Here is a 27,275-nt window from a genome sequence, read left to right as displayed (position 1 = left end):
CCCTGTAAAGAAATTTCCGTCATAACAACAGTTTAAAAGTGCCCTGTTCCATCAGTGCAAGGTGCTCATGACTACTTGCTGTGTGGGCTTTTGAAACTTCACACAAAGTGGAGTGGTTAAATGTTCTCTGTTATGTGTCCAGCTGAAATGGAAATACCCAGTGCCCCAGGGAAAATCAGGAGTTGCTTTAGTGCTCCAAATCTTAATGAAATTCAGTGTTACATTTGCTATACAGGAGGAATCAGGCGTACAATATCAGGAAAACCCCCTCCCCCCCACTGTCTGTAGTCTGTACAAATCTGTCTGAGAGTGAAGCAGGGTTTAATCAGCACATTTTATTGTCTCTTTCTTTGGTAAAAGAATACAGTCGCATCAAATTACAGTTTTCCACATTCAGTTTAGGTATTGTTCCAAAAGTGTCAGAAAAAGGGACAGCACAGAGTAATACAATTATAACATGGAAAGCATGAAGATGTCCACCGTACTATAGACAGCTGTACAATATGTAAAAGATTGCTTTACCTTTTAAAACCAAAAAGAAACTCCCTACAGTAAATGCACATCTTGTAAATATCAGACATAAGATGCTCAACATTAAATCTATTCCTTTCTTCCCATTCTTGCCTGCTACGACCTCCCTCCCAAATCCTGTCTCTACAGGATTTGTTTAAGCCCTGCCAGTCATGGATTTTCTGGGTTAATATATATCTTGCATGCCTATGCACTGTCACTACTAAGAAGCATCTAACCAAGAAGAATACTGCTATAAATGGCACAAAGCAAAGTTGCCTCCCTCCCACTTGGTTATATGACATCAGAAAAAAAAAATCAACCCCACTAACTTGCTAGCAATGTTTTGTAATGTTTGCATGCAGGGTCCTTTGCCACTGGTATATATCATGAACCCCGTTTAAATAAATTACTCTAACTGTCCAGCAGTAAAAGCGGAAATGTTCTGTTATTCCCTGTTAAACTCTTTCTATTTACAAAAGCAGGTCTAATAGCAGTCATAACAACTCGAGACACATTCGAAATGAATATAAACGGATGAAGAAAATATTGGAAAGTGAAAACTATCAACCTCCAAATGAATAGAAAAGTTGGAACCCTGTTCTGTTTCCTGAAATAAATTGCCAGTTCCAGCCCTTTGTCTCTCTTTTTCCCTGCGTTTCCTTTTCTTCTCTCTTCACTTGTCTTTTCTTTCTTATTTCCTTTTTTTTTTTTTTTTACATCCATATCTTCTATTCTTGTTAGTTTGCAATTGAATCAAACCTATTTCAGGAGATTTCTGATAGCTCAAAGGCTTCCTATGAAGCCAGAATTAATGGAAAAAACAAAATAATTGCATAACAAATGTTATCAAACATAATCATTGGACTTGATAAGTCAAATAAAAAATTCACAACTGACTTATTCCCTATTTTGTGTTCATGGCAACTCTCCCCTCTCATCCCCAGCATTAACAAAGAACCAAAAAACTTTCCTTTTCTCAGATATTATATAATAAGATTATCAATGATAAACATCAGTGTATAGGAAATATGTTCAGAAACGTATGAATGCTTCTGAATAGTTGGGCATGTGCCATGTATACACCATTTTCTGAATTTTTACTTCTTGAAAAACCTAAGACAATATGATAACACATTTGTGTATATTTGTGCCTTGCATGCTGCCTTTTCAAGTAGCAGCATGCACGTTTCTTAATTACATTGCAGAATGTCTACAGTGCCAAAGAAACATTATGCAAAACTCAAAATGCCAATGTGCAGTTTGACAAAAAACATGATGATGTAGTTAGACTCTAGGGCAAGGAGTTCATCTAGGGACAAGCTGGTAGTCATACTTGAGGCTAGGATGGAATATTTTTCTCTGTGTGGCAGAATTGGCTACAGATGCACAATACGTTTTGCCTACCTCTGGATAAGCAAAGAGGTAGTTTGGTAGGCAATTATAAGATGGTCTGGTTTTCTTTCAACCTACATGACTATGCAACTACAGTATATCTTTCATTCCTACAAATGCAAAACAATCTTTCACAGTCTCATGAGACTTTCTGAAATTATTAATACAGAAAACATGCCCTCTGACTTACATACATGCCCTCTGACTACACAGTCAATAAAACTTTGAGGCCAATGCACTAAAGTGCACCACAAGTCACCTGCACTTTAGTATACCGCGCAAGCTAGTTTTCTATCAGGACTGATATGCACATCATCCTGGTAGAAATATAGAGCAAAGAAATTAGCTATGCAAAAACGTGCAAAAGAAATCCTGTGAACTCAATATCACATTGCACTCATAGTTAATGAGCTGCTTTGCATGATTTACATCACAGCAGATCATTTGCTATGAATTTGAATCTAATTTCATATGCACAAAGCTCTTTGCAAAGGAGACAAACTTAGTAAAGACAGCTTTGCATGCTAAATCACTAAATACTGCATACTCTCAAATATTATGCACTAATCACTGATTTAGCATGCAAAGCTATCTTCACAAAGTTTATCTCCTTTTAGTATAACAGCTTCCAAGGTACTTTCTATATTAAATTAATCTCCACAAAAAGGAAAGGGAAGCATGCAAACTATTTGCATTCAAGCTGGTACCCAACTGATTGGCTTGTTTTGTGTCCATTCCTTAGTAGATTGATTTATTTTACCCATCTCACCTTCCTTCTTAAAACTACTTGTCCCATCATTCTTGATGCATACATACATGGGGCTGGAAGTGGAAATCTATATATTGAAACCTTTACAGCAAATTTTTGTTGCATGGGGCAACATCGGAACAAAAGAATGATCCAAAGAAAGTCATTAGTGATTGAAGATCTTCGGTAATGCTAACATCAGACATGCAAAACAACATTATATGGAAGACAAAGCTTTATCCTCCTCCCCACCCAACCAAATTAGTTATCCACAGCTACTTGCTCATGAAACTCCCATTCCAAACATGCAGGTACAGATCAGCCGGATGCTCAGCATTCCTCTCAATCTGAAGGCACTTTTACTAACCACACCCTTGACTATTTAATTCCTTCTTGCAAAACTAATATAATATTTTGGTTCTATACTGGACAACAATGGGGTTTGATGGTGATGGTGGTGAGGGGTACATCCATGGATAGTTTGATTATTTTAGGAACTCATGGGTCACACTACTCCATTAAGCAAGTCTGAAACTGTGCCTCTTTCCTTTCTCCTGTACCACCAAGCTTTCGTTGCCATCTAATCTGATTGGCATACAGTAAACCTGAGAGACAATCTGAGGGCATGAGACACTTATCCTGTCAACTCAGGCAGCCAAAGACAGCTGGAAATATAAATTTGTCTCAGTCTGACCATTCATTTTTCAAATGCGCCTTTGAAAACAGTCCACATTTAAATTACTTTTATAAAAAGTAGGGAAGTGCTATTGTTTGAAACGAAATAGGAAATGTCAGTGACATTTTGAAAATGAAATGAAAGAGAACCTAACAAAATTCTGTTTGCTTTTGTTTCATTTTGAAGAAGCGGCAGCCACTACCACTATAAAAAAAAAAAAAAAAGAGCGAGCCTCTGGGTCCAGGACAGGGTCCTTCTTTCCTTCTGTCTGCTAAGCCCGCTTAGATGAAGGGTCCCTTCTGGCTCCCAGATCCCAGTACTTACCCCAGTGTGGGTTTTCCAGGGGTAGGAGACCTCCCCAGTTATTCCTGCCCTGCAGCATGGATTTTCAGGATGACCGCTCGTCAACCTGAGGCCGATAACATTATGTTGTAGGGCAGATTCTGTTGAATAGCAAAATGGCGCTGGTCTCAGGTTGACTGGTGGCCAATTTTAAAATCTAGAGCTGCGGGGCAGGAGTGACTGGGGTTTGCTCTTGCCCCTGGAAAAACCACGATGGGATAAGAACTGGGGGAAGGAGGGAGGTCACAGGGGTCCTGGGGGCCTTTCATTTAAGTGGGTTTAGTGGATGGGAAGAGGGGACACTTTTTTATCATTTTGCTATTTGTCTATTAAATTTAGTTTTTGATATGGAAAACAAAACAAGAAATGAAAAAGAAAAATGAAACAAAAATCAAAAGAAAACTAAAATTTTCCAAGTGCACACCCCTAATTTTTGGAGTGAGTGAGAGAAATAGACAGAGGTCCAGAAGATTATTAAATGGCTCCATACCACACTATAATGGACAGGGGTTTGAGCCCTGCCTTTCTGTTATCTATTGGAAGCTGAGAATTGTAGCCCTCAGTTTCCAAAGGAAAATGAAATTATTATGCAAGTCCTAGAACTGAATGTACTGGGAATTAAGAGGAACTTCCCACCCCCTTGCTGCATCCCTAGACTTTCTCTCTGCTCTTCCTGATGACCCCCAAGTCTTAGAAATAGAAAAGGATCAAAGGGATAGAAAAAGAGAGCATAGACTACAGTGCTCATTAAAATAACTCAAAGCTTTCCTGTTTATGAAGGAAGGATGGGCTTCTATCATGAATTAGTTGGATTTATTCTCCAGTCATCTGTCACTCATAGTATCCTGGTTCTTTTCTTCTAAATAGACATCTTTAGGCGCAATAACCAAGTCCTTGGGTCTGTGGAACAATAAACAATTGCTCTTCCCAAGGATGGTTGTATAACCTACCTCACCGTGCTGTGGAATACTGTGACATAATCATATAGTATTGCAAACCAGAGTGCAACTTTCTCTTTAGAGCCTTGTCATGTGGTTATAGTATTGCATTAGCCTTGGGCAGGTACCCATAAGAAATATGTAAACATTTTACATTATTTCATAAGCCTCTATGAATAGTATGACTTCGAGGCACCAAGGATATTTAAAAATGTTTCACTCCTTACAGGAAACCATACAGAAAGCATGACAGGAAGTTTCTGTGTTTTGCTCTGACTGAGTGGCATGCAAAACACACCACAGCACCATGGAGACGATAATCTGTGCTACCACAGAACGTGACAATTTTTGCTGACCAGCAACAAATCCCAAATTTCTTCTTTTATTTTTTAAACAACCCTCCCTCTCCCCAAGAATCAATAAATATGCTGAGTTCAGCAAAACAAATTCTGTTTCTATTCTCCAGGTGCCGTAGATCCTCATGCTAGGGGCTCTGGTGGCGGACGGGATGGAGGCGGTCCAGGTGGTGTTCGTACAGGTGGAGGCCCCAGAGGCGGCTGTCTTACAGGCGGCTGCATGGACAGGGAAGGAGCCTGACGTTTTGGTGGGTTGTTGATAGGGACATTCTCCTTGTTTTGCTGCTTCGCAGAGTAGATTGGAGCTGCTGAATTTCCATCTGCTTTCACCCTGGTGAAGTTCATACATCTGCCCTATGATATAAAAACATTCAGTATTAATGTGTAAACATATATAGGACAGCATCGATGATCTTTAATCTCCTCAGTAAAGAATAATAATAATTTCAAATCACATAGGGGTAGATTTTAAGATGGGCATGTGCGTGCTACCTGGTGTGCACACGTGGATGCGCCGATTTTATAACGTGCGCACGCCGGCGCGTGCATGTTATAAAATTGGCGGGCCGTGCACAGCGTGTGCAAGGCAGGGGAACAGTTTTGCAAAATTTGTGGGGCTGTGTAGCGCAGCCTTCTCCAGTTCCTTCCCAGTCTGCTCCAATTAAGGTCAAGAAAAGGAAAATGCCATTATTATTGTTACTACCCAAATACACCTTGGTGAACTGAAGGATTTAAACCTGCTGGTTTCCCAAAGTCTCTAGGCTTTTAGCTCACAGCTAGTATGCTTCTTCCCCTCACTAGAAGCCACTCATCAGGAAGGGCAGTTACAGGTAAGGAAAAGCCAGTATTCAAACTAGAAGGCTTCATGAATTAATGTACAATAGACACATGGTTATAAAACTAGTAGGCCATGATAAGGATTAAGAGGAAATAAGAGTGATATGCACCATCTAATAAGCCAGAGAAGTTATGTATTCCAGCTGAACAGAATACAAAAAGGACTCTGAACTATGGGGCCTGCTGCATGCAGCAGCTGAGGATTGGTGGGCTTTGGCGACCAATGAAAACAAGACATGATGCTTTAACATTCTCATTTCCACATGACTGAAATATTTTGAGTATCTCAAGGACAGATGTGGGAAATTTACTCCATTCTCTCCCCTCTCCTTTCCCCCATAAAAAAAACATTGCTGTCACAATGCAATGAACACGCTAATATACCTACAGTATTAGTATACAAACAGGCAGTGTATCTGGGTTGTGAAGGAGTCTCTAGGAAACTCCCTCAGACTACCTTAAGGGACCAGTGAAGATAGAATGGATCAAATAATACAAAAAATGAAATGAAGACTTCAGCAAGAATGCAGCACAAGTGAGAAACAGGCATGACCTTTTCACCCATTATAAGTCCAAGGCCAGAAACCAGTGAACAGAAAAGTATCTCGGATAAAGGTATTTGGCAGCTCTCAGTTCTAGCCTTAGTAGTAAGAAGTTTCTGTACCTTTCCATGCCTAATATGGTAAGCCCCGGAGAAAAGAAAAAAAAGTAAAAACACTGTGCTATATAACAAAGCTATATGTCATGTATAAGCTGAGTAGCTACTGAGGCAAGTCACTATTTTGTACTGTCTTGGACTACTCCCGAGAGCTGACTATAATTCTCGCATTCTTATCTGTCTTTTTTCCTACTTTTACCTAATAAAAGATAATTACTAGAGACTTGACTGAGGAATATTATTGATCACCAGTACTGCAACCCGAGAGGGAAGGGCCCTCGGGTGGTAAGCACAGGGAGGAAAGGTCCCCTGGAGGGACTTTTCACTGGAGACACCCTCCCCAGTGAACACCAGGCACAGCTGTCTCACCCGGTTCTCTAAAGATCCAGACCCACAGAGAATCCTGGGTGAAGGGAGGAGCCCTTCACCAGAATATTAGAACTCAGAGCCTAGAAAGATTAAGCAGGCCCGGGAGAGCAGGCAGAGACCCACCGTATGCTAAGATCTATTACATTTAAGGACTGTGTGTTACCTGAAGTTATGGTGAGCTGCACTGACTGTTTTGATTTTGGTTTTTCCACTGTAAATAAACTGCACATAAGGAACAGCCAGAACCAGCCTCCTTATTTCTCTGGCTTTTTCTGAGATGCTATCGCCCAACTTACCACATGTTATTTTCAAACAGGTCTGATTTTGGGAGACTGGAATAGATAATAACTATTATAATTTAAGCAGGGAATAACAGCTTGTAGCACTGTAACTATCCTTAGTCTAATATGTATATGTTCTGGAAAAAGAACTGGTTTGGATGAGTTCTTGGAGGAAAGGTTTATAAAACATTATTAGTCAGATAGAATAGAGAAAGTTATTGCTATCTCTGGGTGTAAGCAACAAGAAATAAATCTACTTTGGGATCTGTCAGGTACTTGCAAACCAACCTGGCCACTGTCAGTGACAGGATGCTGGGCTTGATAGACTTTGTTCTGACCCAGCATGGCATTCCTTATGTTCCTATCCACTGTGTAAGCATGGAACCTGAACACAGTGAAAATGTTTTTAAGCTAATGATCATACCTGGAAACTCTCCAGGGAGAGCATCCAGGATCTACAGGATCCTAGGTTTCACCTTCTCCTCTAAGCCAAGCTTAGAGGAGAAGGTGAAACCTCTTTCCTCAATCTGTGCTGAATAAATGATAGGCACTAGGATGGAGTCTGAGGCAGGAGGAAGCTCTGCTGCTGATTCTCTGCTTGCCACCGCTGATTGGTTCTGGCTAAAGGAATGAACCAATCAGCAGTGAGAGGTGGGAAAACACTGTCTTCCTCTCCAGACCTGCATGGATACTGGTAAAATAGAAGGAGAGGAGAGGGCAAAAGAAAATGTGTATGTGTGAATGAGTGAGAGATCAAAGGAAGGGGAAGAGAAAACTGAGTGTGAGTGTGTGTGGGTGTGTGTGTGAGATAGTGGTGGTGGTGGTGATGGGGGTCAGTGAGAGTAAAGAGTCAAAATGAGTGTAAAGAGGCTGTGAGAGGAAAGAGTGAGAGAGGTAAGCAAGGAGAGTGACAAGAATGTGGAAGGAGTAAGAGGGGGCAGTCAGAAAACAGTTCAAGGATTACAAAGAGGTTAGGGGAAGGAGAAGGTAATAACAAGGAAGAGAAAGAGTTGAGTTAGGGGAAGATGAGAGTAAGGGGGAACAGAGAGAAAAGGTAGGGAATGGGGAGGAGGAAGACCTAGGCATGAGAGTGAGGTCAAGGGAGGGCAGGAGATGGTGAAGGAGAGGAACCAGGCATGGGATGAGGAATGAAGGAGAAAGAGGGCGGAGCAAAGCAGGTAGGATGAATAGAAAGAAGAGAAAGAAAGAAAAATGCAGAAGGGGAGAGAAAAAGAAAGAAGAGAAAGTGTTAAAAGTATCTGCTGCTGAAGGAAAGGGAGAGAACTGAAATAGAAAAGAAAAAAGAACCCCCAGAGAGACAGAAAACAAAGAAAGGAATAGAGACAAGGACAGAGAATAAGAAAAAAAGACTCTGGGCCAAAAATCAAACCACAGCCACCACAGGCTGGAAACTATTTTTAATCTTGCAGAACTGAAAAGTTCCAGGTATGCTAATGATGTGCTAATTATCCCAACCTCACTGTAGAGATCGTGGACTGGTTAAGCAATTCTATACACAATGTCTAACATGCTTAGCATAGAAACATAAATATACAATATAATGGCAGATAAAGATTCCCCATTCATTCTTCCCATTTTCCTTTTCTTTTATAGCAACACAGTCCCTGCTTGGTCTCTCGCTTTACCCTTATTTCCCTAAAACTAAGTGTGGCCCAGGTCTTAATTCTGGTCCCTGTGGCCACTAATATTTTCACCCTTTAACCTCTTCATAATCTGTAACCTCTACCCAGAGGCTGCATTGTTTTCAGTGGTATGTGGTATAAAATAATAGTTGTGCCTTTAAGCCTGGGTGATGTCGCAGAGAGACAGAGTGTCAGAGAGAGAGCAGTATAAAGGGTGAGGCTCGCAGTGTGTGTATGCTCATTTATTTTTTTGTTCAGGAGCCTTTTGTCTGGTTGCCATACTTTGTGATCCCAGGTTTTCAGAAAAAAACCCAGTAAGGCACATTTTTTCCCATGGAGGGAGACAATGTATAGGCATAAGGACTAGCTTCTTTAGGACGAGCCCTTAAAGAAGGAATTATAGAACAGCAAGGCTTGGAAGTCTCATCCTTTGGCTCAGTCTCAGAATTGAGTTAAGTGACTGATTTTCTCAGATGAACTAAACTGGAGGGATTTTTATCATGAATAAATTCCCAAGTCTGAGGAGTTTACTGTGCTGCTAAAATGTTTTATTTTGCTACTTGCTGTTTGAGTTCTCTACTATGGAAGCCTGTAGCTACCTCTGTTTCGTGTTAATAATATTGAAACCACCAACCCAAAGTGTTGACTGAAAACTTTTCCTAGGGTTTGGGTTTACCTGAGATGCAAGACGCCTATGGGTTGTGCTGGGTCACAAGAGGCAGTCATATCGATCCGCAAGGGGACATCTGATCAAGCCGCCGAAGGGAAAGGGGCTTTCCCTATCCAGGAAGAAGTATCACTGAAAGATACTTCTGAGCCTGATTCACTGCAGCATCTACTCAACCACTGCTTTCTGAATCCACAAATCAGTACAAAGGGGGAAAAAAAAATCCTCAGCACATGCTTTTTATTTTATGTTCTCCTAGCAGGGGTTACGTAAAAGGATCCTCTATGCTTATCCCATGTTTTCATGGATTCCGGCAACTGGTTTGGCCTTCATCATCTCCAGTGAGAGGCTGTTCCATGCATCCACTATCCTTTCTGTGAAGAAATAGTACCTTGTGATGCACCTGAGTCCTTCCCGCTTCCTGTCCCATACTTGGATCCCTTGTGTTCTGCAACTCCTTTTCTACTTAAAAATGCTTACCTCTTGTGGCTCTTCCTTTTTTTTTCCAAGGTATATATATTTAGACCTTTAAGCCTTAAGTCATAGAGCTTATGATGCAGACTCTGCACCATTTTGGTAGCCGTCCTCTAGACTTTTGGTTCTCTGTCCATAATCTTTTGAAGCTACTGGAACTGGAGCAAGTACTTTGGCAGAGGCAGATTTACCTCCTTTTTCTGAAAGTCACACCTTTCCCTATGCACCCTGTATTCCTCTGGCTCCTGTCACTGCCTTTTCACATTTTTTGGCAACATTGAGCTAATCAGATATGGTGCATAAGAACATAAGAACATGCCATACTGGGTCAGACCAAGGGTCCATCAAGCCCAGCATCCTGTTTCCAACAGTGGCTAATTCAGGCCATAAGAACCTGGCAAGTACCCAAAAGCTAAGTCTATTCCATGTTACTGTTGCTAGTAATAGCAGTGGCTATTTTCTAAGTCAACTTAATTAATAGCAGGTAATGGACTTCTCCTCCACGAACTTATCCAATCCTTATCCTATACTAACTGCACTAACCACATCCTCTGGCAAAAATTTCCAGAGTTTAATTGTGCGTTGAGTGAAAAAGAACTTTCTCAGATTAGTTTTAAATGTGCCACATGTTAACTTCATGGAGTGCCCCCTAGTCTCTCTATTATCTGAAAGAGAGAATAACCGATTCACATCTACCCGTTCAAGACCTCTCATGATTTTAAACACCTCTATCATATCCCCCCTCAGCCGTCTCTTCTCCAAGCTGAAAAGTCCTAACCTCTTTAGTCTTTCCTCATAGGGGAGCTGTTCCATTCCCCTTATCATTTCGGTTGCCCTTCTCTGTACCTTCTCCATCGCAATTATATCTTTTTTGAGATGCAGCGACCAGAATTGTACACAGTATTGAAGGTGCACGTCAGTACCTCATCGTATCAAGACTATGCACTTTTTTTTTTATTTATATCCTAGCTGCCTCCTGCTTATGAGGCCAGTTTTCAAATAGGATGTGGTGCTTAGATGCCGAGTGTCAAAGGAAAACTCTTCTTGGAGTTTCTTTTAGAAAATTCCACTACTGAGAATTCTTTACCCTGCATACTCTATTGGTGAAAAGGACACAAGGTAAAAAATGCAAGGAAAAATTGAAATGAAATCCCCAGGTGTTCTATCAGGGGCCTGCCCTAGCCTCATCGCTGCCCCTTTTCCCCACAGAAGCAGTGAGGCAATTTGCAAAGGGTTTCTTTCTACATGTAAACAGGTGTTAAGTTGCAAAAATCCCTTGGAAAATTGTCCCCTCTATGAATAAAATGCTGTTAGAGAGATTGTGTTATCTTAAAATGTAAGTAGTATTATTACTATGATTCAATTCATGGTACACAGTAACACTGAAGGCATCAATAGTATGGGATATGATTCTACCTATAGTGTGGGATATTTTGTTACCTTTCACAGTATAGTCTATGATCATATTATATTTTGATTCTGTGCAAAAGACAGCATATAAACAGATCCATATGCAATTATATAATATAGTCCATATTATATAGGAACTTATAAATATCAACATTCAGTATCATTTGTGTAGAATTATATACTATCCTTTAGAGAGAACATCACCTTGTATAAGTAAAGGTATAGTACTTTATACTTAGGGTATGATGTATGATGCAATTGCATGTGATATATAATTTTATGCTTGGAAAAATATATGATTGTATTTATAAAATAATTACTTCTATTTTTCTCTGTATTGCAAAAGAAAAAAAAAAGAAAACATGTGTTTTCTATTATTGCCTCATGAATTTATACAGGAAATCCTGCTGAGTTCAACTGGACAGAGCTTTAGATTGTGCTGTTTTGCTGAGTGTCCTGAATGTGGTGGAAGAAAATCCTACCACTTCCAAGCTCTGCATGCCTGAAATTAGACACAGTCTCACAGTCTAACCTCTTCAATCAAAAGTTCATGGATTGTACCAGGTCGGGTGGAGTTAAAGACAATAATTCTTACTGTAAGTCCTAAAATATAGATTACATTATCCTATACTAAAACTTGTATTGAAAGGAAATGCAAATCAGAGCTGATAATAATCTGAACAGTGGCAAGTTAATGGACAGATATGTCTGACTAGGCAAAATTGGATAAACCCTTAGGGCCTGATTCGCTAAAGCTTTTCTCCCATTCTGTATCTACAGGCCCCAATTCAGTTGTAGGAACAATGCTTGTTAGTTTGTTACTGGACTTTCATTTAGGGGGTTCCAACTGGCGCCAGATTTTCAGGACAGGTTGGCACTCCTGGGGGAATTCAGTACAAAAAAACTGAAAATTCTGCAGTAAAGAAATAAAAAAATTCTGCACACACATTTTCTAAATTATGCAAAATTCTGCACATTTAGGGCCGTATTTTAAAAGGATTTACGCACGTAACCGGGTCTACGCATGCTGGGCTTATTTTAAAAAGGCCAAGCATTGCGCGTAAAGCCCCGGGACGTGTGTAAGTCCCGGAGCTTGCAAAAAGGGGTGGGGGAGGGGGTGGGGCGAGGGAGGGGGTCAGGCTCCCGGCACAGCGGCCATATTTGCTGCTGAGCCAGGGATCGCGCGCCGGCAGTTGGCCAGCGTGCGCAACTTACTTCAGCTGAAGTAAGTTTTGTGATAGAAAAAAATAAATCATCAAAGGTAGGGGGGAAAGGGCGGGGGAGGGAGGGGAAAGGAAGTGAAGGTGGGGTGGTAGGGAAGGGGGAAGGCAGGGGGAAGGCAGCGCAGCTTGGAGCGAGCTTGGCGCACGCAAGGTGCACAATTGTGCACCCCCTTGTACGCGCTGACCCCGGATTTTATGACATGTGTGCACCTGTGCGTGCATGTTATAAAATCGTGCATACATGTGTGCGCGCCGGGTAGCAAGCTCACATGTACGTCTGCGCACAAGCTTTTAAAATCTACCCTTATTTTTCAAACACAATGGGCGGATTTTCAGAGCCCTGCTCGCCTAAATCCGGGCGGATTTAGGCGAGCAGGGCCCTTTGCGCCGGTGCGCCTATGTTCAATAGGCCTACCGGCGCGCGCAGACCCCGGGACTCGCGTAAATCCCGGGGTTTGGCGAGGGGGGCGTGTCGGGGGCGGGCCCGGTCGGTGCGGCATTTTGGGGGCGTGTCGGCAGTGTTTTGGGGTGGGCCCGGGGCGTGGTTACGGCCCGGGGTGGTCCGGGGGCGTGGCCGCGCCCTCCAGACCCGCCCCCAGGTTGCATCCCGGCGCGCTAGCGGCCCGCTGGCGCGCGGGGATTTACGTCTCCCTCCGGGAGGCGTAAATCCCCCGACAAAGGTAAGGGGGGGGGTTTAGACAGGGCCGGGCGGGTGGGTTAGGTAGGGGAAGGGAGGGGAAGGTGAGGGGAGGGCAAAAGAAAGTTCCCTCCGAGGCCGCTCCGATTTCGGAGCGGCCTCGGAGGGAACGGGGGTAGGCTGCGCGGCTCGGCGCGCGCCGGCTATACAGAATCGATAGCCTTGCGCGTGCCGATCCAGGATTTTAGCGGCTACGCGCGTATCTACTAAAATCCCGCGTACTTTTGCTGGCGCCTGATGCGCCAGCAAAAGTACGCCAATTCGTGCGGTTTGAAAATCTACCCCAGTATTTTTTGCAAATTATCATTCTGCATTTCAGTGCAATCCAGTATTTATATTTTTCTCAGCAAGGGTCTGTAGCACCCTAGGCAGACCAATATAGCACCGTGCCCCCACCCAAACCACCCTGAGTTGAAAGTGCCCCTGTTACAGTTCTCCCTTGTACAGTTCTCTCTCTCTCTCTTTCTCTCCCTCTCCTTCTCTCCCATGACAGCTCTCATACCCTTCAGGCAGGCTTGTGGAGCTAGGCTGTACTGCCTCCTGCAAGCCCAACCCGTGTTGTGCTGCCTTCCATCTGCTTCCGGGGATCATGCTCTTCCTCTGACAAGGCTCGCGGAACAAATATTAATTCTTGCCATGATCCTGCCTGCGATAGTGCTCCAAGCGGCAGAGTGGCCTGGATTTTGGAAGGGGGAATTTTGCATTGTGCAGTAGCGCAGAATTCCCCCAGGACTACCCATTGCCTGCAGGAACTAGCAGTTCTGGTTTCCCTATTGTAGTCCCTAAGAAAAGCAAGACTATAAATCCCTCCATGCATTGGTGAAAAACCAGGACTGAACTGGCCTGTCCTGAAAATCTGGAGCCAGTTAGCAAATCTACTTTTACTTCTAGAGACCAGTATAGTACACAAACAGGAATCAGAAGCTGAAAGTTGATAAAATCTTCAGTCAAAACTGCTACAACAATGCAAAACAACTAATGGAGACATTTAAAGGGAGAGCAATCTAAAAATGGAATATACAAAATGACTTCCTAATAATGTCCTTATAAAATCATCCAAATGAAGCAAGCCCTGAGGATAACGACCAACGTAAGAAATTGGTCATCACAAAGATGCAACAACTGGCCACAGCCATATGTAGGATACATATCAGTGACCCACTGAACTGAAAAACTCAAAAGTGAAATAAAACACTAAAAGTGAAAAGACTAAAATGCCAAAATCACAACAACAAATTCAGACACAAGTTATATAAAACCATGCAGTAAGGATTCAGCTACAGAGCACTAGTCTGTATTGATGTATCAAGCAAAATCTTCAATGAAGAGCATGTTGCAGTATTATCTTCTGTGAGTAAAGGATCCTAAACAAAGGAGGGATGAGGGAGCCAATCAAGGCCGAGCAGAATCCCGAATCCCACCATGCGGGACACAACAGAGGCATGAGAGGGGCGACAAGGGTAAGAACACTTAGCTTTTCCTTTGCTGATATCTGAAGACTCACCCAAATCCTCTCTCTAGTGGAGATGCTAGAAAGTTAGCAGGGCAGGGGAATGGGATGCAGGTTAATCATTACAGCAGAGGTTGCTAGAGGGTTGACCCATGCATGGGCAATAGAAAAGGTGGATGTGCACTGACCTCTGAGTTTCTGCAGGTGGGTGCGGAAGCTCCTCAGATGGGAATTGTTATAAGGGACCTATGCTCACTCACGAGCTTCTAAGGGAGATGAGGCTCCCCTTGGAGAGAAGTTTCACCCACCTTTGAGCTGCAGCAGCTGGGGGAGACCAAATGAGGCTGCTAGAACTGTGATAAGGGATGTGCACCCAGTTGTGAGCTTCCATAGCTAGGGTTTGGGGGGAGGGGTCCAAATTGTGAAATAGGGGAGGATGAATTCTCAACGGCTGGGTAGACTTGACGATTCCTCCCCAAAGGGAAAATCAGATGAAAGAATGATATAAGGAGGACATAAGTTTTGCCATGTGCTGTCACCCATTGCTGTTTATTTGATTCTATAGATAATGTGTTGCATATCTAATATTAATAAAGCTGCAGTCATGTTTTTCTCATCTATTTATAAAATACATGTGATTTTATGATCAGGCAGTGGTGAGGGGCCTGGGGTCCATGAGTAAAGATGGAAAGGTTTTAGGAACGTGAGAAGAGAGGCACAGAGTTAAGAAAGTTACATCACTGTTATGAAATGGATATTGCTTTTTAATCTCCTTGGGCTGCTGTTCTTACAACTTTTGTAAGTGTAATCCCTCTTTCGCTCAGAGACACCTTCAGAGACTGTTCAGCACTAGCCAACTCGTTGCAGCATCTGGGAAAATGCAGGGATTCATGCCTTGGAGAACAGGAGTCACCTGCAGAGCCCAGGGAATCATCCCCCCCCCCCAAAAAAAAAAAACCAAAACAAAACAAACCAGCCCACACAAAATTTGTATTCCAAAACAAGAAAAAACACATTTTAAGTTCCAGAATCAAAGTCCAGAAAAGGCAGAAAAATCAGCAACAGTCCAAAATATGAAAAATAGAAATTAGCTTCTTAGAGAAAAGTAGTCGCTCACTTTCTTCTTACTTTATCTGAGTACAGTCCAATAGAAGATTTTTCCCAAAAATTACCACTAGGGTCTCTTTCTTCCTCAGGACTTAATGACAGACAGGAAACCTCCTGTATCCAAAACTCACTGGCTTCAGACTTCCCTGACTAGAATAAGATAGGAGTCCTAATCCTTCCACGTGGCCCGCTGCCTTTGCCAGAGAGAAACCGGCTGCTTTCTCCAGGAGATCAGTAGAACCCAAGGCCAGGCACCACACCGGGACTGCCCTCACCAACAAGGCTTCTCACATATTAGTCCCAGAACTCTTCTGGCTCTAGGCTACGACTACTGTTACTCCTCCCTCTCAGTCTTTATACTACGCCCTCCTATCACTCATTCTATACACTCCCACCCCCTGAACTTCCCATGGCTGGGACATTCTTAATGATAAGGCATAGTGAAGCCTGGGTGATTTTAGGTAAGCTTAGATCTTGTCTCTGTGGGCCCTCCAGTAAGATAATTATCTGTGGATTCAGCTCTACAAACAGGCACACTGCATAGTATTTCAAAGAGGAATTTATAATGGTTAACTATCCTTAGTTGTTGCAAACTATCAAATTAGCGTGGAGAATAAGAGTTTCTTATTTTCAAAGGACAACTATTTATTTAAAATTGCTTAGAAGCCACTTATACAATGCCCTAAGCGGCTTATAAAATTGTTCTATTTTGAAATTTTGTCTCATTTCGTTTCTCCCGAATGCCCATCCCTAGTATTCACTTACCTCGCTTATCATAGTTCAGTAAATTATGTATTAATAACTAATGTATATTAAAACCATGCAGTTTTAATGAACTTTTGTAAAGAGGCTCTTTAATGTGTCAAAGTACATTAGTCATTAAAATTAATCAATGCACAGCCTGACTAGTAGGTATGTATGGTTGGATGAATGAATGGCCAGATGGTGGACAGAGACAGCAAGGGTAATATACGCTTTCATTATTTAAAATGTAATGCGCCTAAAAACCTGTATAAATGCTCTGTGCCTGAAAAACCACTCACAAACTTTGCAGTGACATTTTCCAGCTGTTGAGTTCCTTGGAAAGATGACAAACTAGCTCAGGGGTAGACACATAAGCAGGTCTGGTTTTCAGGATATCCACAATGAATATATATGATGTATATCTGCATGCACTGCCTCCACTGTATGCAAATATATTTTGTGCACATTCACTGTGGATATCCTGAAAACTAAACTTGTTTGTTGAACTCCAGGACAAGAACTGCCTAGCCCTGGACTAGTCTATGTCAAGGGAGAATCTAGAAGATGACCACAATGTTCTATTACCTTGGATGAATGAAGAAAGCTTTGTTAATAATGTAAAGGGATCCTTGTTTTCATCTGCCCAAACAACTAGGAATTACCATGTTAACCCTCTTTTAGTGGATCTCAATTGATGCTGATTTTTTTTTTTTTTATTTCAATTGCTTTTAATGGCAATAATGAATACCGGCTCTGGTATTTCCTGTTTGTGCAAACAGATGGAGTAGAATTAGCCATTTATGCAGAATGTTAGCAACTTTTTATTGTGTTGATTCAGATGAGAATAAAATTATTCTCCAAAGGAGAAATAATCTTCTGGTTCCCTATATGAGGGAGTCAGTTGGGTCTACGGACCCTATGAGAGTATATATAAGATTAAGACTAATGTACTTTGACATATTAATGAGCCTATTTAAGAAAGTTCATTAAAACTGCACGGTTTTAATACACATTAGTTAATGCAGTATTATTTACTAAACTATGGTAAGTAAGGTAAGCGAATACTAGGGATGGACATTCAAGAGAAACAAAATGAGACAAAATTTCCTATTTCGTTTTGGGTCATTTTGAAAACAGAACAATTTTATAAGCTGCTTAGGGCTTTGTATAAGTGGCTTATAAGCAATTTTAAATAAATACCGGTAGTTGTCCTTTGAAAATTGCATACAAGGTTTGCAGGACAAAAGTACCCTGGACTTTGGATTCTGCATCTGCCTTTTGAGTGGGCAAAATTTCTATGCAAAACAAAACTTGCAAAGATTTGAAAATACAATCTATGCGGGGTGTTTTCCGATCACAAGGAACACCTCCCCTCAACCCTGCACTTCTTGACAAAATGAATTTGATAATGGGGCATGAAGGGGGCTGAATTTTTTGTAGAGGCATGACAATAACTGAAGTCTTTGAGCAATCCATAATTCATGGTGAAAAATAAATAGCTGCCTATGAAATCAAACTGCACTATTGTAATTGCTTATTTTATGCAACATGAAAGAATATTTTTCTAAATGTGCAAACAGAAAAAGCATTACCACAAAGGACTTCATCAGCTAAAGATATAGTTAGCATTTTGCTTGTAAAGCTTCCATGTTTTGTGTAATTTTTTGAGTTCTGTCTCTTTTACACCATTCCAAACATTTTTTTTATGGAGTTTAAGCAATGGGTCGTTTATACATCTGTCTGCATTGCTTTTCCTTCTGTAAAAAGTGATAGATGCCATCAGACTGTTCCTAATTCCTGCCACAGTCTTTCAGCTGTGAGACAGATGGGAATTATAAGGCTATGCACCACATTATATCATCAGAAACATTCTTCTGTCTAGAAAGTCTGAGAGAGGAGTATTCGAATGGCAGCCATAGACATTCCTTTTGGCTTGGCAAAAATTACAGTGAATCTCCAAAGCAACCCAACCAAAATGAAAAGCAGTAAGACAGTATAAGAAGGACAGTAGGGTTTTTAACTGCTCAGCTATGATCACTGAATTTTATCATTTTTAGTTTGTTTGTGAGAGTAATGCAATGTGCTGTTTATAAAATGCCATCAGTGCTGCATCCTATGTACTAAAAGCTTCCATCTGTCACACTCCCATAAAAGGAGTTTGATGTCATAAAGTCTCTTGCCAACCAATCAGCTTTTGAACAAGTTGCCAAGTAACCAGGCAACCACATTGTTAGGCAGTGGCTTGAGGTGCTGAAAGGAGCATCATGTGTACCCACAGACACATATCGACTCCCCGCCCCCCTGGCGTATTCAGTGACCCTCCTGCTCCAGTGGCTGAGGTGCTGGGTGGTTAGAGAGTTTCAGATGGGATCAGAGGTGTCACTAGATGTAAGTACCAGGAAGGGGGAGAGTAGAAAAGGAATTCTCCTTCCAACCAGGTTTCCTATAAAATGGAAAGGGGGGTCTGGAACCGCACCCAGCACATCTCCCAGGGGGAGAGAGGGAAGGCAGAACCCAATATATCAAAAGAGGTTTACTTTTAAATGGAATCAGATGGAAACACATTCAGTCAGAAATAGCAATCAAACAGCAAGTTTGAAATTTTCTTCATGCAGCAAAACTCTTAAATCAGCTGACTGTGACAAAAGGATTCAAGCTTAACAACTCTTTTTAGTGAATTAATAAATAAATCTTTCTACCCACAGAATTATGTGAAGACTGCAAATCCAACACAAGCTATCAGATAAGTATTACTTATAACCTTTCCCTCTTCTATTACTATTGCTGGTTTCCTGTGCTAGCTTAAGCTATTATTAAATATTCTTACTTCCAAGAATATGATTCTTTGGCTCATTTTTTTTCAGGTGTTCCTGAAAGCTCTCTGCTTCAACGGCAGGGGAGAAAGTCTTCAAGCATATCCAGCATAGCTCTCTGCTTCAACGGCAGGGGAGAAAGTCTTCAAGCATATCCAGCATAGCTCTCTGCTTCAACGGCAGGGGAGAAAGTCTTCAAGCATTTCCAGCATAGCTCTCTGCTTCAACAGCAGGGGAGAAAGTCTGACACTTCAAGCATTTCCAGCATAGCTCTCTGCTTCAACGGCAGGGGAGAAAGACTGAAACTTCCTTTCAATGCATAACCAGCATAACTCTCTGCTTCAACGGCAGGGGGAATGAAGAAAAGTGGATCTATATACAGACAACCAACAAGGATTGAATTACATAGTCTGGGTAAACAAATAAGCATGGGTGTAGCTTGCTTATTGCGGTGGTTACTACCCCTAACTAATTAAGCTAGATATTTCATTTAGATGCAGCTCCAACACTGCTCTCTACATTAATGGTGGGGGTGGAAGGGTAATAGAACCAAAAGGTTACTAAGAGCCAAGAGAAACAGATAAGTATGAAAAAAAAAAGTGTGAAACTTGCTGGGCAGACTGGATGGGCCGTTTGGTCTTCTGCCGTCATTTCTATGTTTCTATGTTTCTTTTGAAGAAAGAACTCTGTAATGATAATGGTAAGTAAACTTTTTATGTGAAAAAAGTTCATTATGTGTTTCTAGTTCATTTCTCCTTTTTATACTCTTTTTCATTTCTATCTCTTTGTTCTTATTTCTTCTTACTGTTGTCAACCGTTTTCTCTGATACTGTAATTTATTGTCTCTGTATTTCCTTCTGTTTTTTTTTTCTCAATTTCTTTGTGTTTGAACATGTACAGCTTTCCACAGCCTCCTTTTGTCTAGCTAGATGTTTTGTTTGTTTGTAATGTGCATATACTTAGCTCTCTTCAATTGCAGTTGGTTGCAGAACTCTTCGTCCCCTCCACTGTAGCTGGATAGCGAGGCTGGTGAAACATAGTTTGTGGTGCTAGAAGGGCACCCAGGTAAGGCTCCGCAGCACTTTGTTGGTCTCTAAATACAGTTTCCTATCTGTAGAATTGTCCTTTCCCGGCTACCTTTAACTAAAAAAAAATTGTTTCCTGTCTATACTATTCCTGCAGTTCTTTCAAAGATGTCTTCAATATGCCAGTATAGTCCACGAAGCCTAGTTGAACTGTACATAACTTTGTGCAAAAATAAACAATAATTGCTTTTCCTTATGCTGACATGCATGGAGGAATTCTGAATCTGCACAGATGTGTGTTCATACAGCCATACATACACTCTCCCAAAGGGCACTACAGTAAGTATTTTCTGTCCTTATATCCTGCAGCAGACGTATGATTCCAAGGTAGTTATTATTAAAGAAACTTTATTTTTCTTATAGTGCTTAGGCAATGTCTGCATCAGGGTACTTGGATTTTGCTGCTGGGTATAAAGTTCCTCCACTGACTTCCTTGCTATTACTCTTCTTGTAACTGAGCCTTCCTGTCTTCCTTGCTATTACTCTTCTTCTAACTGAGCTTTCTGAAATAGTATAGCTGATGTTAGGAACCTGTTCTTGTGGAGCTGATCAACTCCATTAACAGAAGAATTAAAATTATTATATACTGTATGACCACCAATTAAAGAGATTTTTGCCAATATTCTCTTTAAATCATTCCTTAGCTCTTGAATCACCCACCAGTTTGTACCAGTCTATTAACTCTATTGGCTGTTTGTCACAGAAATTAAGATGTTGGAAAGTAGCTGAAATACTTTGGTATATAAAGTTTTTTCCCCCCCTCTGCACGCTGGGTGTTACACTACTCACTTCAGGATAGACCATTCTAATAAATAAATAAATAAATAATAGTCCAATCCAAGCAATATTGATGGATATCCTTATATTTAATACATTCTAATTATGTATGAAATGGTATTTTTTTTCCTATGATGAAAATCACACTTCAGTTTCTCTCAACTGCACACTTTCCTCTAGTACAGCTGATTTCTATAACTCACGGTTCAGCCTGTATCTAATGTTAACTATCTGCTCTGTATCTTACTTTGAAAAGGATTTCCCATTTAAATAAACAATTATTTTATCACCTCAGACATAAACACTCCTCTCAATCATACTGGACCAGTGTTCCTGACCTTTCTGTGATTTAAACTGTACTTTTTAATTAAGCCAGATTTGGCAATCTCTGTGAAAGAAATGGGACAGAACCCTTCTGCTCAATTCAAAACCTTATCTCTCTCTCAGAAATCTCTCACTGTAACTGAAACTGATGCTGTGAATCATTCTGCTCTCCCATGTCATGGACAAATAGTTCTTAGGATAACTGTTTAGAGGATTCTAAAAATTCAAAATCTCTCATAACTCAATGTTATAAGTTAGGAGGACTAATAGATTTTAACATTCCTCTCCTGATGCTCCTGAGCTGATCTCAATATTTTCTGTGGCCAATTAGTCACTTTCCTCCTCTATCACCATATTACAAAGTTCAAGGAAAAATACACCTTTTAGAGCAGTGGTCCCGAACCCTGTCCTGGGGGCCCACCAGCCAGTAGGGTTTTCAAGATATCCACAATGAATTTGCATGCAATGCCTCCATAACATGCACATTTTCTCTCATGCATATTCATTGTGGATATCCTGAAAACCCGACTGGCTGGTGGGCCCCCAGGACAGGGTTGGGGACCACTGTTTTAGAGGCACTCTGAGACCAACCTGGAGATTAAGCAGGTCCCTTCACATGACCATCACCACACTTGGCTAGGTTTAATTTCTAGGGTATTTAAAATCCAAAATCATCAAAGTTTTATGGGATACTGAAAATTGGGTATGAACATCCCGAGGTCTACCTGACATTGAAATTGAGGCTGACATGAGAAAAGGGGAAGGACTGAGGCCAAGGGAGGCTGCTGGGAAGGAGGCACTGAGAGAAGCAATTGACATTTTGTGGGGGGACAGTGTGGGAAATGTGGATTGGGGTGGAAGGAGGAATAAGAACTAAGGAATGATTATGGGAGAGAAAGGACTAGCAATTGAGTTGATATATCAAAACAGACACACATATACACCATTTAAAGAATGCCTTTGGACATTTTATGTACGTCATGGCATACACCTTTTTAATCTTGAGATGGAATAAACTGCATGTTAACTACACCATTCAAATCCTGTCATTCATGATGCCATTCTAGTTTTATATAATATGCCAACCTTGCCAGACACTCCCTTCTCTCCTTTCCCTTCTATATCACTCATCCCCTCCCCCTCTCAGATCCCTTCATTCATTTTCCTGTCTATCTTCCTTCCTCTCTCACTCTTCTTACTTATGACCTCTTCTACTCATCCCTCTTTCCTCCTTTCCCTGCTCTCTCACTTTACCCCTTCCTTTCATTCCCTTGCCTATCCCACTCCTCACACATCCCCCTGCCTTCTCACTCATCATCTTCCCTTCACTCACCACTCTCCCATATCTTCCTTTCCCTCTCATTCATCCCCTCCCTTTCACCTTTTGCCTTCTCTCCCACTTCTCTAACTCACTGTACTCTTGTCTTTCCTCCCACTCATTCACCCAACTCCTCTGTGGGTCACTCATGCCCTCTCCTTCCAGATACCCTTCTTTCCCTTCCCTTCCACTTCCTCCCTCCCTTTTGCCTCCTTTCCTCATGTCCCCCTCCCCCACACATCTCTTAACTCCTCGCCTCCTAACATACTCCTCTCAATCACTCTTCCTTCATTTACCCCCTCCCCTGTCCTTCCTCCTCTTTCACTAACTGATCTCCGCTCACTCCATCCATCTGCTCCTCCCCTCCCTCTCCCTATCACATATCCATCTCCCCTCCTTTATCTTCTCTCTCAATCACCCCTTCCCCTCTTTTTACTCTTACTCAACTCCTTCCCCTCCTTTCCCACTCCTCTCACTCCCTTCTTATTAACCTTCCTCCTCTCTCTATCCTTTCACGCACTCCTCCCCTCTTTTTCCTTCTTTCCTACACCTCTCTACCTTTTGTCCAACCCTCCACCTTGGGTATTACCGCTTCTGCTCATCCTGCTCCTGCTCTTTATCTGATCCTGTCACCCCTCATCCCACTGACTGGGGCTTTACCTCACACAGAAAGTGAGAGGCACTGTGGACAGGGCCCAGCTTGTCTCCAGAAGCATCTGAATGGCATATGGAGGGGGAAGCAGGTGGGAAGAGTGGAGAAGGAAGGAGAGAGGCAAGGCTGGCCTGAGCAATTGTCACCATCACTTCCAGGGGTGGCTCAAGTCAATCTGCTGCATGAGGTGAGAGATGAGATGGCACTCCCTCCCCCCCCCCCCCCCAACTCTCCTACTCTCCTTTAAGGCACGGTGCAGATAAAACCATCAAGAGGGCAAAGGGGGGCCCTTGGAGTCTGGCCCTTTTGCAGAAGGGGGAAAGCAGGGTTCAAGAGTTTCCAGAGGAGTGCAGATAGAGTGTTAGTGATGATATTTCTAGGAAGCAGGCAATCCTGCCACACTCCCAGGAACCCTCAGACCTGCGTCTCACCTTTTTCCCTTGGAGAAGTGGAATATGAGTGGAAGAGTAGCCTAGTGGGTAGAGTAGCAGGCTTTGAACCAGGGAGACCAGCATTCAAATCCCACTGCCGCTCCTTGTGACCTTGGGCAAGTCAGGTACAAACTTTGGGGGTTATTTTCCAAGCCACGTTATGGGCTTTTCGAATGCAAAAAGCACCATAATGCATAGTGTGATGCTAATTTGGAAAAGGGGGAGGAGTTTGGGCAGGATTTCTGACCAAATGGGCTGGCTTTGCAAATTGTGAAGCCATATTGCACAGTTTTAACACAGGAAATAAATACACCTTTTTCATTTGTGTTAAGCTGTGCAATATGGCTTTATCACACTTTGCAAATATCATTTTCAGTAGTTGGGGAGAGGGAGGGAGGGAGGGAGGGAGGGAAGGAGAGAGAGAGAGAGAGAGAGAGAGAGAGAGACCTATCTCTAAGGCCCTTGTAGTAAGTTAGCTATTTATGCTACTATAGGAGGCCCACCTAGTTACTCGAGGTAAGGTTTAAGTAGTAATGTAGGAGTTAGGGGCCACGTTGACATTCAAAATGAGACGTCAAACAGAACAGTACACTCTTGTGAAGATTTGATGTCCTTTGGAGTGAGGAAACTCACGCAAAGCTGAGATTTGTACAATGTTCTCTCAACCTAGCTTGATGTTATCCAGACATCAAGCTAGGTTGAGAGAACATTGTACAAATCTCAGCTTTGCGTGCGTTTCCTCACTTCAAAGGACATCAAATCTTCACAAGAGTGTACTGTTCTGTTCATACGTCTCACTCTGAATGTCAAAGTGGCCCCTAACCCCTACATTACTACTTAAACCTCACCTCGAGTAACTAGGTGGGCCTCATATAGAGATATAAACACCTAACTCCTAGAAGGGCCTTATAGCTTTTCTTTCTCTTTCTCTCTCTCTCTCTCTTTCAATAAATAGGCTATTACCATAAAACACACCCCTCTTTCTATTGTGTTTGATGAATCCTGGTCTCAGATTGTGAGCCCTCTGGGGACAGAGAAATAACTATAGTACCTGAATGTAATCCACTTTGAAGTGCTGAAAAGTGGAATATAAGTAAATATGGGTGAATGGAGGGGGTCTTTATGTAGCACAATCTCTCTGGGTTGGGCAAGGGAATTAGGCACACATTCGGAATGTGTATGGTATTAGGCCTATAGAAATGCATGTTGGATGTGGGCTTAGCCCTCAGAAAGCCTAGAGTAAACTGAATTACAAATACAATATAAAATTCCCATACTAAAAGATCACGAACGGCCAGCTCTCAAACAGTAAAACCCTAACTATGAAAAGGCAACACTGCAATTATTACATCAGGCCCTTAACACCAATATATCTCCTATTATGAAAACAGAACAAGCCAGGCTGCTATAGATCCCTTCAGAGAAACTACATGCCAGCAGACTATCTCACCTCAATCACATATGTAGAGCACAGACAAACCCTCACCAAATACAGAATAAAGAGACCATAAAGTATAAACAGAAATGAACTGGAAACCTCAACAAGCCAGATTGTATGCAGAACAATAATGGAAAAATAGAAATGCCATTCCTTAAAACAATAAAATCAAGGAATATAAAACATCAATCATAACAGAAAAAACATAAGAATATTTTTCACACAGATAAGCAGCTGAATTAGCCGTGCTGCCTGGGTATGTCTTCCGTGCCACTAGGTGGCGGAGTTCTCTAAGCCTAGTAAAGTCTTTCAGCTAGGTGCTCCCTTTTGGATCTTCCCAGGTTTGCCTGAGGCTTCTCAGTCCGTTTTTTTCCTCGTGACTAATTGCACATGGAGCTCTGTCTCTCCAGACCCTTTTTTGAGTTTGTGAGATAAAAAGAGAAGAAACAAAACTTTTTCACCACAGGAAAGGCTATTTTTCTATCATGCCTCGCCCAGGATCTAAATTCGCACTTGTGGTAAAATAATGTCAGTGACTGATGGCCATCAGTCATGCTATATATGCCTGGGACATGATCATGATCAGGAAAGTTGCAGGGACTGCGGCCATATGTCCCCAAGAGCACAGCGCCAGCGAGCAGCTCAAATCCAGCAACTTAAGGCAGCACCATCGGGCTCTTATGCCCCTTCAGAGGCCTCTACTAGATCACCTCTGGGCCCAGAACGTAAAAAGAAGGCAACATCTCACAGAAGGGCTTCTTCTGTTGACCCCTCCAGGGCAAAATACCCACAGCCAACGCCCCTACAAGAACCAGTGCATGGCACGGGGGATGTGTTGACGGTGTCACGGCCGCAAGCCTTACCGACGCTACTGGCTCCCTGAAGCAAGAAACAGGAACCGCGTCCAAAGCACCAACACTCCGACGTGCCTCGGGCGTATCCACGCATCAACGCGCCAAAAAAGCATCGACGCACCAACATGCGGAGCAAAGTGCATCGCAGCAGCATTGAGTCGATGCACCACTGATGCATCCGGTGCACATCGATGCAGGATCTCAGAGATCAAAACAGCCGACGCAGCTGAAGCATCCAGGGCCCAAGAAACATACTTCCAGCCATAAAAGAGCTAGGGAGTCTTCTCCACTACTTGTGGTCAACTCGGACAGAGACATATATCCGCCACATCTCTCAGACAGCCAATCATCCTCTCCCAGGCGGATATCGGATCCAATCTCAGTACATCCCAAAAGCCCGTTGACCACGGCACCTCCTACTGCCCCATCGCCAGTAGAGCCCCTACCTTCCATACCATCAAACTCTGGGCTAGCTTCGCAAGCTATGACCCAGATAACAAACATCCTATCACAATTTTTGAAGTCGATAGAACATCAGAACCCCCCAACCCCAACCACTTCCTCCAGTGGAAGTTCCACCTATGTTGGAAGACCCCTCTATTCCAGGGCCATCACTGAAAGTACAGCCACAGAGGCCATCAACACCCTTGGAAGAGTTTTTCTTACATCTTCCTCTGATGATTCATCAACAGGATACCCTTCAGATCCAGCTGAGGTCCCACCTGAACCGGCATCTCCACCTGAAGATTTAACCTATTCACAGTTTCTAGAAAAAGTAGGTCTACTCCTAAATGTGGAGACCAGAAAGCTTCACGATCCTCATCAGGAGATAATGGGCATTTAAAAAATATTTGACACTCCCAGCGAACCAGTTGCACTGCCTCAACACCAAGTGCTAAATGCCCTCATGGAGAAGTCCTGGGACACCCTCTAACTACTCCATCTACTTCAAGTAAAACTGATATAAAATATCATATGAGGGACTCCCCCTTTTATTCTATAGTACAACTACCCCATCAATCAGTTGTTGTAGAATCTGCAATGCAAAAAGCAAAAAA

General features: G+C 42.3%; 1 protein-coding gene across 2 annotated transcripts in view; it reads right to left on the bottom strand.

Annotated features, from left to right (window-relative positions):
* Positions 1-315: 315 nt before the first annotated feature.
* ANTXRL (ANTXR like) overlaps positions 316-27,275 on the bottom strand; it is a 166,944-nt gene continuing 139,984 nt past the window's right edge. For both annotated transcript variants that reach the window (XM_029609652.1, XM_029609654.1), the window contains exon 18: positions 316-5,319. In XM_029609652.1, coding sequence (XP_029465512.1) covers positions 5,089-5,319 — 231 coding nt within the window. In that variant the 3' untranslated portion in view covers positions 316-5,088. The remainder of the gene's footprint in view (positions 5,320-27,275) is intronic.

This window comes from Rhinatrema bivittatum, chromosome 7 (assembly GCF_901001135.1).
Source record: "Rhinatrema bivittatum chromosome 7, aRhiBiv1.1, whole genome shotgun sequence".
NCBI classification, from domain to species: domain Eukaryota; kingdom Metazoa; phylum Chordata; class Amphibia; order Gymnophiona; family Rhinatrematidae; genus Rhinatrema; species Rhinatrema bivittatum.
This window is presented reverse-complemented; position numbering and strand designations above follow the sequence as displayed.